This window comes from Crinia signifera, chromosome 12 (genome assembly GCF_055691185.1).
Source record: "Crinia signifera chromosome 12, ASM5569118v1, whole genome shotgun sequence".
Lineage (NCBI taxonomy): Eukaryota > Metazoa > Chordata > Amphibia > Anura > Myobatrachidae > Crinia > Crinia signifera.
Genome location: NC_139228.1, coordinates 82,722,826 through 82,739,078, shown reverse-complemented (window position 1 = coordinate 82,739,078; position 16,253 = coordinate 82,722,826). Strand labels below are relative to the sequence as shown.

Here is a 16,253-nt window from a genome sequence, read left to right as displayed (position 1 = left end):
GTCATACAAAAGTGTATAGCTAATGTAATGGCATTGCATCCTATAAAATCGCATGCAATTTTGCGGGAGGTGCGATGCAATGCGATCCGCCGGGGCCAAGAGAGCAGTGAATAAATTCCACAGGAAAATCGCACGTCCCATGCAATGAGATTTCCCTAAGCTAGCGTACGTATGCTAGTTGGGCGCCTGGCAACTACATAAGTACCAATCCCTTAAACCCCTGAATGACTGTGTCCTCCTGCACTGCTCTCAAGGTCTGGATATCTCCCCGCTCTGATATACTATACAACACCTAACCGCAACATACAAGCCTACCACAAACTCTGCAGCCTCTTCTATGTATGTACACCTGTATTGCATGAAGATCTCTCAGTGAGCAAGACCCCATCCCCTTTGTACCCACAAAAACAGATTTCCAACAAACTGCAGTAACATCCCACAATGTAAAAAAATGATATATCAATCTTAGCTTCCACTATAAAACAAGTCAATCAAATTCCAGCGACCATCCATGAAGACTGTGAAAAAGGCTCAAAATACATCAGTCATGTTAAGGCAACGTAAGAAGGGGATCCATAACATACATCTGTAGAACATACATGTCAAGGGGGGTATTCAATCCCAGGTCACTACTGTTGGTACGTTCCAACAGCTGTGACCCTGGCCCGTTTTAATTTTGCTGGACTACAACTAGCCAGACGGGATTCAATGTCACGGCCGTTTTCGGCAAAACGGGACCGACATCTTTTTTGTCGATCTGCCTCTGCAATGCTGTCGGGAAAGACAGCATTGAAAGGAGCCTGTCAGAAATAGCGGCAGTGTTTGAATACCCCCGTAAATGTCAACATGAAGTGGACAACCAATACGTTGACATAAAAAGGAGGTTCACAATGTCAACATGTTCACAATGTCAACATCAGGAACCGCAACTTAGATTTTTAGGCTTAAGGTTTGCAGTTTGGTAAAACACATGTTGACATGTTAGATGTGTCGACCTAAGTGAATCACAACAAACTGGTTGTAGACCTAATGCCATGTCAACATTCTGCACATCAACTACTCACACCACAACCCACTCAGGAGCAGACTCCTGAGAGAGAGACCTGTGGGGGTTGCTAGAAAGCAGAATATACCAGGCGCTTGTAAAAATAATAAAAAGAATTTTGCAAAAAGGAGATTTTTTTGCGGCAGAGAGAGATAGGAGTGAGAGAGATAAAGTCAACCAGATGGTTGATGAGATTTTTTTGGGGTGCTGTTTGTAGGAGGGAGGGAAATAGCAAGGAATAAAAATAAAAATGAAAAATATATAACAGTAAATGAAAAAATAGAAATTAAATTAAAATAAAATAGAAAAAATTATAAAAATAAATGAAAATAGATGCAAAACAACTAAAAATAATAATGACAATAAACGGAAAATGAAGATAAGTAAATAAAATAAGTAAAATAAAATAAATAAATAAAAATAAAATAAAAATAGAAAAAATAAAATAAAAGTAAAATGACAGACAGACAAAAACTTATTGCGGCATGTTTACAAATCCTTTGTTTGAGAAGGTAAGGAGGGGAACAGTCCAGTGTTACTAACTCACCCTAACTAGTCCTGCCTGGGGTCCGTTTATTTGGACGCTCCGGGCGGCACGGGTCCTGCGCTAGTAATTGCCGGCTTCTGTCGGGTAGCTTTAGCGTGCGGCAGAGCGGCGGCTTGTAGCGGCTGTGGAAACTTGGCTGCGGCTGGTTCTGCTGCATCTTCTGGTCCCTCCTAGGTACACATCCAACGCGTTTCACATCGGGTAGATGTAAAGCATCTACCCGATGTGAAACGCGTTGGATGTTTCCCATTCTGTACATGAAACCAGTGTTCTAGGGGAACACACATACAAAGCACAAACCCACATATTTTAGGGATTGCTTATTTGTTGATTCTGTTTTTAAATTGTTTGCCTAAAGCTAAACCTAGGCTACTACCAAGTGATCGTCAAATGTCTTCCCAAAAATCTAATGGACACAGTCGGAACACATTCCCAAAGCATGGTAAGGTACAAAGGAAGAAAAACAATTGTGAGTATACAAAGGGAGGTATTCATATAGAACCCCTACATATCATGGTACCAGTCATCAGGAATAATTAAGCCTTGTGTAGCTATTTCCTGCATGGTTTACTACCCAACGTGCATGTGTTCCTGTTCCCCGCAATTCCACTAAACTGCCCACTTGGTGTTCCAGATAGTCCAACAACAGGACTGACCAAGGAATAAAAGGAGACTCCAATTTGTTTTTCTTCATCTGGGAAACCATTTAATCGCTGTCCATGTGGCTTTCATTATGTTACAATTCTCTCGCCCCTTCTCTTACTCTCTCAAACAGGACAATGAAAATACTGTCAGAACAGAACACGTGGAATCAACATCTGTGCATTATAAAAAAAAAAAAGGTTTTTTTTTGTAACAAAAGAAAAAAAAATTCCTTCGGAAACAAAAAAAATATACAGAACAAACAAAAAGGGTATTTTCGGTGATACAGTAGGTCTGTTTAATAACAGCCAATATTTTTTTTTTTTGTTGTAAAACACAATTCTGTGTGCTCGGCGCAAACGGAAGAACATCCATACTTGCACACGTATACAGGATGGGTATCAATAAGGAAAAAGGTGAATAACATCATTGTCATATGAACAGAGCACAGAAAAAGCAAAAAGTAAATAATTTACATGGTAGGCAAATGTAATGCTGTAGTGCACTAATTATATATATATATATATATATATATATATATATATATATATATATATATATATATATATATATATATATATATATATATATTTTTTTTTTTACACTCCCCCTCCTACGCCAGCAGCATGTTCCATGTTTGTTATATAATTCAGGAGATGCAGGAATTATTGCCTAAATAATTCTATACATTAAACCAGTGTTCTTGGGCAAACACTTAGAATTGCTACGTCATTTACATCTTGACTGTTCGCCTTCCCCCTCCCCCCCCCCCTTATTTTACAGTTTTAACTCATTGGCAATTTTGGAAGCAATGTTTTTGAAAGCTATCGATGTCCCGGATATCCGCTTGAAGCGGACGCCGTTCAAAGAGAGTCTTGGCAGTTTGCACACTTCCATCTCCCACTGGACAAGGTTTTCCGCGTGGCCGTCACCGTGGACGCAGAAGAGTAAGAAGCGCTCTCTCTGCTCATAGTCACAATTGTTGGCGTCCAGGACCTTGCGGATCTCACGCATCATGTCGTTGGGATCCATGGAACTCGTCGTTTTCATGCTCCAAGTAAATCGCAGCGACCGAGGCTTTGATTCCTTGTTTTCATCTTTCTGGTCCCCTGACACATTACGACTAGAAGAGAAGAGAAGTTACTCTAATGTAATCAGTCATTGCAGGGTAAGGATTTAGAGGGCCAAGTATAAAGATACAATAAAAATATTTCTACCAATGGGTCAGAACCTCATCACTACTACAGTTTTCCTGTAGCATCAGAATACACTCTATAGTTCTAAACGGGGCTCATACCGATAACAGAAGAGGGGTGATTCAATTCAGTGAGATGTACATATGCATGTGAAGACTTTAGGATGGTATTCAATCCTGGATTCCGACTGTCGGAATGTCACAACAGTCGGAATTCCGGGCAGTTTTCACAACGCTCGACAAAAAAAATAAAAAAATAAATCGGCAGCGGATTGTCGTAAAACACCCGTGAATTTGACAATCCATTTCCGGCAAAACAGAACCGGCTTGTTTTAAAGTTGGATCTGTTTTGTTGGAATCCGCCATCAATGTGGTCGGAAACGGCAGCATTGAATAGGTGGGGGACACTATTTCTTCTGGTGGAAAAAGCGGCCAAGATTGAAGATCTTACCCTTAATGGTGATGTGTACACAATAGAGGTGCACAGGGAAATGAACAGACTGTCCAGTGGCACATCCCATAGTACTGAATATCATCTAATAAGTCTATATGGTGAATGCACTTAAATGGCTATCAGTACTCATTAATCTCTATGGTACAAATCAGCCTCCGTGCACCCAGGAACTGGGGTGAGTACGGGAGGATTAAGGCTGCTGCTTTAAATCTTTCACATTGTTTGTCTTTAAGCACTAAGAGTGTATTCAATTTGGGATTCCGACACAGCTCCCAGTATACTGCATTACTCCCTCATATCTAGGTCTATGCATCTTATTGTGAGGAACAAGGAATGACATGCACAAAAAAAAAAAACACGAGCATAAAACCAAAAACATTTTAAGCTAGCAGGAGTATCATGCAAGACATTCTCATGGAGGGTAAACCGGATGCTTGTGGGTGATGATTAAGGTAAAATATATGTTCGCCCTCACCTTGAGCCCTCATATCTCCCGTTTCTTTCAGATTCAGTTGGGAGCCTCAATGAAAACAATGTGAAGAGCAAAAACAAGCAGAGAAGAGAAATCTTACACTGGTGCACGTCTAATGATAGCAATGAGCTAGTGAATCAGATTGACAGCTTTGGTTGCATCGCAATGTAATTATATCAAACATACGGTGATAATGCAGAGAGTGATGTCATCAAAAAGACTAGATTATACTGCCACAATTTACAATGTTCAAACATGGCTATCAAATATATTTAATCCTTAACCCTTTGAGTGCCGACATCTGTGAGGTGTTCAAAATATCTGCTATAAAAGGCCGGCGTCTCTCACATTTGTTATATAAATTCAAATAAAAAAGGTGGTGTAAAAAAAAAATATATATATATTACACTTCCTACACAAGGTAGCATTACAGGTCTTTATGATGTATAAAAAGTTTGCCTGGCAATTTTTACACAGATTTTGACAAATAAATTTGGCACTCGAAGGGTTAATTGCTCCTGTCACTTATACATGGTAGTCAGGCCATTTTGCGGACTGAAGAATTTCTATGAAGCCTATCAATTCAGAAAAAGTGTGACCTCAACATAGCCCTTTATAAAAAAACAAAAACAAAACAATACATGTTCTATTGGAAGCAGAATGAGAGCTTCCCCTTCCATTAGATCAGGGAAGGGGAACCTTCGGCCCTCCAGGTGTTTTTGAACTACACATCCCAGCATACCCGGCAACAGTTTTAGCATGGCCAAAAGCAAAACTGGAGTAGTGCAGCCTGGGCTGTGTAGTTCAACAACAGCTGGAGGGCTGAAGGTTTCCCATCCCTGCATTAGAGAATGCAAAATGATCGCAAAGTACATGGTCAAGAGAATTCGTGCTGAAAACCTTGATTGTTATAAATGTATCCACGTTCATATGTGAAGTTCATCATATTTCTAGATTAAGCTTGATGTTGTCCTGAAGCTTCAAATACTATAAACTGGGGGTGGGGGGAATCCCTTTTGTATCAGGTGGGGAGGGTTTATTTAGCTTTCCCTAGGATACAACACATCACTGCTGTGCTCTTTCAACTGGATATAAATCCGATACAGAGCAGCTTTGTACTATATCCCAAGGAAACAATAAACACTTCCTATCAATCAAAAGTCAGAGCTGAAAAGCACAGAAACAGCATGGAGGGGGGGGGGGGGGGGGGGGGGGGGGGGGGATGTTTGTCACTAGAACATTAGAGTTATAAAATTAATTATAAACGCCCCCTACCCCCCCCCCCCCACACACTAATTTATTCAAATGTTTTTTCGGCTGTTATTAAAGTTTGTTACAATTTTTCAACAGTTTCATTTTAAATCTGCTTTGCCTTCTATCAAAAACTTTCCTCAGCTGCTCCTTGCTGAGGTTTTTCCCATTCCTCTCCAATCCCATAATACTGCCATTTCAAAGATGGTGGTTTCTATTTGCTGGTTCTGATGACATAATTAGAGAACCTACGTAGTTTGATAAAGATGGACCAGCAGAACACACTTTGGGCTTCGGCTGGGAAGCTACATCTTCCTAAACAGGATAATTAAATGCACAGTAACATTTTAAAACAAATAATCTAAACACCTATATTTGAATGCTCTGTAGCCATGTTCTACAAATGTATTTGGAAGATGAAAGCATTTAGGCACCATTTCAGTGAAGGATATGGGGAAGATCAGGTTATTTGTTCCCAGTGGAGTAACGGACATTAACACTTAATATACAAAGTAACAGTTTTTTTATTCGCTTTATCTATAGGAGTGACTAAAGGAAATATCAACTAAACTGTTCCTCTGTTTTTGGACCCTGTCAAGATTGTAATTTTAGCACAGATCAAGGGTGACTATATTGGAAGGGACAGAAATCCTATGGGGTAATCTCTGGGCTATACAAAATAACAGAGCAATTGGTTACCATGGCGCAAACTTACTATGAACCATAGCGGCAATAAGCAGTGATACACTACATACAAATTAGACTACTGTAAAAAGCGCTCTGATTGGTTACACCCTATTGCAGACCGCACCTCGGGACCAGTGTCAGCTGCAGTGAGAAAGCCACTAGCAAAATTCCCAGGTCGAGCAACCAACATTTCATACCAGGTCACACCCGGTGTTGGACACTGCTATGACCCGGGGTGCTGTTCAATGAGAACAGGGGTAACCGGGTTGAGCGACAAAGGTCCAGTTCACACTCTGGAGGAGGCAAAACTTCCAGACAGCTTCAGCTCCAATTGCTGCCTCCTCTCCACCCCCGATGAGGTGCCACCAATCTCCCCCGACGTTCACAGCCCGGCAGTGTGGCTAAACCTCACAAATGCCGGGTCGGGACGTCCCCATGTCCAAATCCCAAGTGGAAACCCGGCATTTACGATCTGAAAGGGGCCCTACTAAGAAGTCAGATTTGCCTTATATCCTGCAAGCAAAATGCAGTCCCCTTTAATTTAATTCATCCTATGAACAATGCAAAAGTCAAACATACCAGTTTCTACTCATTGGAGAATCATTGGTTGTAACAATCTATGAGAATGTTTAAGCGCATCAATTCATATTCAAATTCCTGTTTTAAAAAGGGTCATTCAGGTTATTTTGTTTTCAGGTTTCTGTTCACTCAACCGTGTCTTTATAAAAGAGCAGAGAGAACGGTATAACATACATACTCAGGGGTAAATGTATGAATCTTGGACAAGTGGTATCCATAAAAGAGATTATGTGCAAGGTAATGCTCCAGACAATTACTTCCTGTCAATTTACATATTGGAGCTGATTGGCTGGTGCATTGTCACCTTTTTTAAAGCCATGCCGGACTTTATCAATGGCATTTGCTAGAGCTACAGAAGTTAAACGTTAGTATTTGGCTTTAATAGATAGGACTAGCATTAATGGAGGGACACAATCATTACAACTACAATTAAAGGAGTGGTATTTAAGTTCACATTGTCTAATGGGCTCAGTTAGTAGTTCGACATTAACATAAAAAAATAAATAAATAAAAAAAATAAAATATATAGGACACAAGGAAACACATAACGGAAACAAATAAAAAGCAAAAAAATAAAAATAAAATAAAACCACTTACCTTGGGTGAAAAAAATTTACAAAATATAACATTAACACCACAATCCTGCTTTAGGCATGCCAAGTGTGTATTAGTAAAAATGAAAAATGAAGTTTAAGAGGCACATAACTTATGGTTGCACAGTGCACAGGACATGCCAGCTGACACAAGGTACGATTCAGTGAAGAGGATGAAAGCCGGTATACTGCGCTAAAATTTAGTTTTTCAGCAGAAAGTTTTAGTATTCGGAAAATATAAAAATCAGATCCAGAAAGACAAGTGCAGAGAAGTAAATAAGAAAAAAACAAACGCATAGCCAACTTAAATCCTACCTTTTTATAAATCTGAATGACATGTTTCTAAAAACAAAAAAGTTCAAAAGTAAATTAAAAATGAGCAAACAGGAAGCAAGAAAAAAAGTCAGTCTTGTGCATTCATGTGCAAAAACCCCCAAACCCTCAAATGTCCCGCTAGTGAATGTGACTTGTCAGATGAAACACGAGTATCCATTGCTTATGACCCGGGTACTAGGCCTAAAAATCAGTCAGTAAAAACTATAATAAGGACAAGTCGGACCCAATTTCCCCTGAGCTCCCATTGGGGGGGGGGTTAACATATGATCTGGCACCTGATGAGCCATTTCTACATGCGATAAATCACATACAATTTATTGCATGTAATACTCCCGGGGAGCTAAAAGGAAGGAGAATAAAAAAAAAAAAAAAAAAAAACATTCAAAAGAATGGACAGCGGATGATTGACTGAGAGCTTTCACAGCCAATCAGTGGCCTCCCATTCGTCAGCCGCTGATTAGCCAAGTCACACCTCAGCCAATCAGTGGCCATCCATTCTTTTTTTCTTTCTAAGTCTTCAGGCACCCGCCTCTTCTGCACAGCCCTTACCCTCTTGGGGATTGGACGCGATACAACGCAGGCACTTAAAAGCACTCGCAATGTGCCAATGATGCTTGCACATACGATTTATCTTATGTGCAGCCCGTTCAACCTTGGATCAGATGTCAGACAGATCCAATTTGAGCCCCGATCTGTCGGAATCGGATGAAATCAGACCCAAACTGGAAAAGTGTATAGGGGCCTTAGGCTTGCGAGCAGGGCCTTCCTGCTCTCTATCACTTTGTCCTAAAACATTATTGTTTTATCGGTGTGTCTAATTGTAAAACTCAATGGAATTTCCTGATCTATATAAGAAGCTGTTAATACATTTATTTAGATGTGGAGGAGGACAACAACCTGGTCAAACCTGTTATTGTAGGATGGCCTAATCACAATATAATTTAGAAATGGCAGACTGCACGCTGCCATACAATCATTGACTGGAATTAATAAAGAGTGTGTGTGTGTGTTTTGCCAGAACATAATTCTCAGTACAGAAAGTGCCATACGCACTGTGGGCCCCTTATGGAAGCATGAACCAGAAAAACTGGAGAGACTACAGTATTAAATCTGTATAAAACTCCCGGCAGGACAGAGAAAGTACCAGCCAATCAACTCTTGCGTTTTTGAAAGATGACAGTTTGTTAATATGTATTATATCTCCGCCCACTCTCTCTCCAGGACTTTGAACATTAGTGAAATAGGTGGAGATGTACTATCATTTCTAGAGTGTTTTACTTTATGGTTTTAGAACCTCATGGAAATGGTTTAAATTTAAAAAAACAAAACAAAAAAAAAAAACACGAGAAACAAATGCAAATTAGGTCATGAAATCTAAAAACGCAAGATGTGTTTGTTTTTTTGCACCCCTGTGAGCAGAAATGGAAATGGTGGCATGCTGTCATGTGGTAGGGGTCTTCCTGAGTGCTAGAAAAGTGGGCTCATCCAATGCAATAAAAGTAAAAACAATGTACAATTAAAAATTAAATAAAAAAAATTTGACCAATGGCAAACTCTAATTAGCTGTGGTGAACGCCTGGAGCCTAGGGATTCGCCCTGGGCTATACAATTAGCCCCGATAACAGTACTTATTTACAGATTATGTTAAACAATAACTGCCAATAAACTCACAGATCCCCGATAACGCATGGGTCCGGGATGTGAATGAGTGCAAATTCCCATGATCCCCCCCAAGGTCCACCACACAGCAGTTCTGTACAGCAGCACCCACAAAAGCCCCATGTAGCCTGCTAGTAAACACATAGTACATTTGGTGTAATAGGCTAATGACCGTTCATGCATTCGAAAAATTCTCTGAATGCAGTTATTTCATATGGTCCGTAAATCTGACACCAAAAGCATATATGTGGTGACGTTGGAATATTTATGAGGGATAGCCTGTCCTTCAAATACTATGTAAGATGATCAATCCTAATAGTGGGTGTCTCTACTCTGTACAGGATGATAGGAATAGTAGTTCAACAGTTGGAGAGTCACAGGTTCCAGATAAGTCATCTGATCTTCCCCAAAACCCACGAGACATAAGGACCAAGCAGTTTGGAAAGACTTAAAGGCAGGCATGTTCAAACTGGGGCCCTTCAGCTGTTGTCAAACTACACATCCCAGCATGCCTTGCCATACTGTAGTTTTAGCATTCCCTAATAGCAAAACGGTGGCAAGGCATGATGGGACTTGTAGTTTCACAACAGCTGGAGGAACATATTTTGGCCATGCCTGATTTAAGGAATCTCCTTTGTGTTGTGAGTGTATAGTGCTAAATTCTCCTCTGGGTTACACTAAAATGAAACTCCCCAAAACATTACATTAAAAAGAGAAATCGAAAACTGAATATTGGCGACACTTCCCCTCTTGCGTTCTATGTAACTGTTTAATTATTTCACACAAACAGGGTATTTCTGAAAGTTTTATTTAACTTTTATACAAGCAAGTTAGGATGTAAACTAAGCCAGGAAAAAAATGTACAGACATCTTCATTCAAGCTGGTTAATGGAACCGCAGCAGCAGGATTAGGCGTTGTAATGAAGACTTCTGGACCTGCCAGATATCAGAGTGCTCTGACCAAAGGGTCTTTATTTGGAACATAATTTAGTTGATAATTTGGCCCTGAGAAGATTTGTCCTGTTTGACAGTTCATGTAAATCAGTGAATACAACGCAGAACATAAACATTATCGTATTGCTGTTAACAGGTTGGTGTAAACTAGTTTCGCTAGAGACAATTTCAAGATTACAGTCCAAATAAACATTTTCTGTGGTTTCACACTCCCACAAATTGTTAAATATTAATCAAAATCACTGTGTTTGCCAAGTGACTATCTTTTAGATCAAAAAGGAACATTAAGGCAGCATTAATACTTTCAAAACTGTGTACATACATTAAAGCATAACAATACAAGTTAGTTTTTGTTCCAAGACTGGACACACAGCAAAACAATCATTTTAGAAGACCTTGCATTACAAAGGCCTAATACTCTAAAAAAGACTTATTTTTGTAAGGTTTAGCCATTAATCCAGTGATTTACATAACATTTGGTTTTTTTTTATATCAAAAGCAACGTTAAATATAAACATTTTTGTTAAAGGGAAACAATTGTGAAATTGGTAATGAGTGACTGGAACATACACACGCAGTGGAAGGAAGCCATTTTCTCACAACATTAACTGAGCATTCAAAATGGCTGCCTCCTTGTGTGACAGTTCAATTGACATTTAACCTGTATAGAACTACATGAGCATTGATGCGATCAAATAGAAAAAACTTTTTAATGGGTTCTGGAGATGAGCATATTGTAAGTCTGAAGTAACTTGGACCATAAGGAGGTCCTCTGGTACACATCAAGTGAAATTCATTTAAAAAAATAAAAAAATTAATTGACCCAAAAGGTATTTTTTTTTTTTTTCCACTTCAGACCATTTTTAAAACAAGGATCAGATTTGTTTCCCCGAATACAAAAACTTTTCTAGAAGAAATTGTGCGCCATACCAGACTACACTAGCGTGAGACTTGGAGGTAGACTTAGTGTTTAACAGACCCAAAATAAAAACAAACAAAAAAAACATTTCTGTCAATAGGCCAAGCACTAGAATTTCTATTCTTAACGTACAGCTACTATACAGTAGTGAACACAGCAAGGGTTTTGTTGTAGACATTATGCCGCCCAAGATTTCAAATTAAACACTTTATACAAATATATATATATTTTAACTCTAGCAAAGCTCTATTCTAGACATAGAGGAACACTACATTGATACATTACAGCGTCTCAATGGCTCAGCAGGCAGCGCTTTCATGCCTGGTCCAGAATAGGAGGAAACAGAAGGCATCTTGTTTAATATTGCACTGTGATATACACACTTTCAGCATAACAATTAACAAGCAGTAAGCATACAGGCCCCACATATAGCACAGGAGCGACTCACAGGACTAGACGCAGAAGTGCACCGGATGTAAGACACGCACTACACGCAAACGGGAATATCTTTCCATAACCCAGAGCTCCAGAATATTGGGGTCCTATGCCAGAAAGATGCAAATTCTAAGCTTTGAATTGTATATAAGTAGACTCAAACTAGGGGTATGTGTCATTGGGTCAACCCAATTTAGGCCAAAATGCATTGGATCGACAGGGATTACGTCAACATGAGTTTTTCACTTTTTGTTACGTATGCCGACAAAGTCACTCTCTAAGTGTACTGTGTCCCTTCACTGCGCTCGGCACACTATTTTATTCTCCCGCCACGCCGTAGTGCAGGCATTCCCAACCATGGTCCTCAAGGCACACCAACAGTGCAGGTTTTAGTGATATCCCGGCTTCAGCACAGATAATTAGTATCTGAGTGATTCTGATTAAACTATCTGTGCTCAAGCCTGGATATCACTAAAACCTGCACTGTTGGTGTGCCTTGAGGACCGTGGTTGGTAATGCCTGCTGTAGTGGATGGTGGGGTATGAAATACCACCTGCCTACTCGAAAAAAAAAAAAACATGAAAAACTTATGTCAACCTTGACTTGGTTGACCTTCCAACCCTGTAAACCTATTTCAGGTGTCAACCTCAGTCCTGTCGACCTTCAGTGGTCAACCCAGTGCATGTTGACCTAACTAAGGTCAACCTAATGACCGTAACCATAAACTAGAACCGGAGAGTCTCCCAGTCACGGCAGAGAAGGGTTAGCGAAAAAAAAAACAGAAAAGGACATAAACCCAGTAGGTGTAACGTCATTATATGGGGGGGTGAGTGGGAGATTGGTCTCATGCCAATGTTATTCTTGCTGTGGGTACTAGTGGACTGCAGTGGACCACCACTGGTCTACATACACTGCTGAGAATTACAGCACCACAGTATGGTCTGTTGTCCTAGGCACTTCGGTAGAGGGTGTCAAGCTAAATTGGCAATGTTGGTGGCCATGGTTCCAGCAACCCCAGCGGCACTTTGGAATGCAGACATCACCTGCCCCAACTGCGAGTTTCAGGCAAACTATACTTACTGCTTGTTAAGTGGCTGTATATTCCCACATTGTGCTGGCTGCACACAATACCCTCCACATACCACATTGCACATCCCAAGTACTGTAAACTAGTTGCCCTCAACTCAACATCGGCGTCAGCCATTAGCTAGAACGTTGCCAGCCTAGAATAAAGACTTTGGTACATAACACCCTATCACACGATGGATTTGAAGGTTGTGACCTGTGACCCTCCAGCTGATGTTGATCTACAAGTCCCACAATCCCTGCCTAGTATAAAAGGCCCAACAGGACGTAGAGTCCAGCACAGAGCTGCGAGTGGGCAACGGAAACTGGTCCGTTTATATTTACTATGAAGGACATTTACAGAATAAAAAAAAAAAAAAGGGTATAACCCTATAAATATGGCACAATACACACAATTATGAGAAAAAAATACAACAGAAGTATAATTCCACAACTGGGTGTCATTTGGGAGTGGAGTGATGGCAAGGAATGAGTGACTGGTGAAGAAAGCCCAAACCACCAAAAAAAACAAAAACAAAAAAAAACCTTACCTTCTAGTTAATTTTGAAGTTAATTTACTAAAAAGATTTGTAGAGCCTCTACTTCGAGTCTGTGACAGAGGTGTGGCTTCGTGAGATAAACTGGGCGAGGCCGGTGGGCCGTTGTAGGTAGCAGTTCGCCGCTCGCGGAGTTGGCCATGGAAAGTGCTTCGGCTGGGGGTTCCTCTGGGGAAGCGCATGCGGTCTGGAGTAGTGGTGCTTGTTATGCTGTGCGTTGAGGCCTCTGTCCTCTGATCAGGGATTGTGCTGTGATAAAAGAAACCGGTTGAATGACTTTTGCATACAGTCTATAATCTAAAAACAGGAGTGGGGGGAGGTGCTGCTGCCGTATACGGAAGCCTGCCGGCAACATTCACAAATGTAGGAAATAAAATATAGAAGCTTTCATGAACTTTGAAATCAAGGTTTGTGTCTAGATCCACTTCTGTTTCTTGAACAGGATGGGCTGCTAGGTGAGGGTGGAAGTGGTTAGATTTCCTCACAGAGTTTTTTTTTTTATTTTATCTGAGATTTACGTAGGTGTAGGTTTTCTGCTTTCATTTCAGCTGGATAATAATGGAGAATATATTTATATCACAGATTTATATTCCCCTTCCAGGAATACTTGGATTTATATTCCCCTTCCAGGAATACTTGGAATACTTAGATTTATATTCCCCTTCCAGGAATACTTGGAATACTTAGATTTATATTCCCCTTCCAGGAATACATGGATCCAGTGCATGATGGTAAAAGTCAAGAAACAGAAGTGGATTCAGTCGAAACCATCAGACAAGTGACAGACACTTTTTTTTAACTACATTACTAAGGTCCGCTCCCTAGTAAGCGGCTACACGGCAATGGCAGTCTACATTGAAGAGTTGCCAATGTGGCTTTAAACAACCCTATCTGCCACTCTGCGAGCTGCGGTGTCCAGCCAACAAAAGATCCATGATCCTCAGTGGGCTGCCACGTAGCCCCATGTCAATCAGAATGGGTACTCCTACCAAATGGAGTTCTCTAAGCTCATGGACCCTTACATACATTTGTGAATATTCGCAGTAGCTTCTATATATACACAGCAATTAACATGTTAGGCTTAGCAGTCCACAGAGTTTGTTAAGACGGGGACTTTTTATGCACAATGGCATGAAAAGTGCAGTCAACATAGAACACATTACTTCCAATGGTGTCAGACCACGCTTCTCATTCTGACTGTTTAATGCTGCATTGAACATGTACAGCTCAGTTATGCATCGATTTACCTCAACTCGCATTAAAAACAGCAACACCATCAAGACATACACAGAGCATCACATGGGACCAAGGATAATGTCTCACACGGGGTATCACAGATGACGTTACCATTAAGAACATACTTTTTTTTTTTCCAACACATCTTTAGCTACAAGAAACAATGAAAATGGATTCCATGGACAATACAACTTGGTATTGTATTACAACTGGAGGACAGTGCGACAGAAGGGAAGTGGGGAGCATATTAGTGTGACGGTACTTTCCGGAAGTTTTATTTTTTTGTGCGTTTAATGTTCTTACACAGGCCCGAAGTTATCGTCTTCAGAGGTAATTGGCGGTAACATCTCGGAGTGCCTGGAGGAGGACCTGGACATCGATTTCGGATGTCGCAGTCGAGAAAAGATGGAGGATATGGCGAATACTGAGGCAGGACTAGTCGCGTATGTGAAAATTCCTGTCAGGCTATGATGGGGGAAGAAAGGCGAGGGGGTGGGATAGGTTTGGGCAGACAGAACAGTATAATGGACCAATAACACAGGCGCAAATGATAAAAAAAAGGAGCAGAAAATTCTAAAGGTTAAATAAAATAAAGAATGCTGTATTTCCATGCATAAAAACAGTATAAAACAAAATAATTCACATGCTATTTTAATTCATTCATGTTACACATACTGTAAGGACACTTTACAGGAACATCAATTATATGTAAAAAAATAAAATAAAAAAGTACCCTTGACGATAATATAAAAAATAAAATCTATACTATGGTCCTCCAGCTGTTGTGAAACTACAAGTCCCATCATGCATTGCCACAATTTTGCTATTAGGGAATGCTAAAACTATGGCAAGGCATGCTGGGATGTGTAGTTTCACAACAGCTGGAGGGCCACAGTTTGGACATGCCTGCATTACAGGATAGTCACACTGATATAGTCGATTAATAAGCCTCTTGAAATATAGATACTAATAGATCCGGAACAGCTGAACGCTCAACTTAAGTATTGTGTTGTGGGAATCTGTATGAAATCCCGACGCACGACAAGGGGGAGGCGTGGATCACCCCCTTTTGCAGGCTCACTGTGCTCGCCACGCAGTGGGCCTGGTGCCTCGCTAGGCTCGGCACACTAAATTTATTCTCCATCTATGGGTGTCATGGACACCCATAGAGGGACAAAGTGCCGGGTTTTCGAGGCGGAAATAATATTTAGTTTCTGACAAGATTAGGTCGAATTGACATTCGATCTATTCAGTGTCGGGTCTGTTATTCTGACATTCGGAAAGTCTGTGAATCGGAGACTACGGCCGTCGATGGTTGAAATCCAGCGGCGGTTTTTGACAATGCAGATTCGACTTTAAAGTAGACTCTGCACAGATGATTCCTGTCCGAAAACTGCCAGGATTGAGTACGGATGGCTGATATTTCTGGCTGTTGGAAATACCGGACAAGATTGAATACCCCCTATTTAGTATTTATCACAATTTCAAGTGGCTTATTTATATATTGGAGGGGATATCCTATTAGCAGCAGTAATTTACTTAAACCCCCCGATGCCAGCACTTATCGATAAGCAGCCCTTCAGTTCTGCGATAATGGCACTTTATTGATGAACAAAATGGGCCGCAA

The 16,253-nt window shown here is 40.5% G+C and overlaps 1 protein-coding gene across 9 annotated transcripts in view; it reads right to left on the bottom strand.

Annotated features, from left to right (window-relative positions):
* Positions 1–2,271: 2,271 nt before the first annotated feature.
* Positions 2,272–16,253, bottom strand: part of MARK3 (microtubule affinity regulating kinase 3) — a 74,233-nt gene continuing 60,251 nt past the window's right edge. Inside the window, exons 15-19 of one of the 9 annotated variants that reach the window (XM_083167818.1) lie at positions 14,930–15,091; positions 13,385–13,639; positions 7,781–7,807; positions 4,359–4,403; positions 2,272–3,357 (exon numbers count right to left, since the gene is read on the bottom strand). In XM_083167818.1, the coding sequence (XP_083023944.1) occupies positions 3,012–3,357; positions 4,359–4,403; positions 7,781–7,807; positions 13,385–13,639; positions 14,930–15,091 (835 nt within the window). In that variant the 3' untranslated portion in view covers positions 2,272–3,011. Of the gene's footprint in view, positions 3,358–4,358; positions 4,404–7,780; positions 7,808–10,252; positions 11,655–13,384; positions 13,640–14,929; positions 15,092–16,253 lie in introns of those variants that run through there. The other 8 variants (XM_083167820.1, XM_083167819.1, XM_083167822.1 and 5 more) reach the window with 8 other exon arrangements.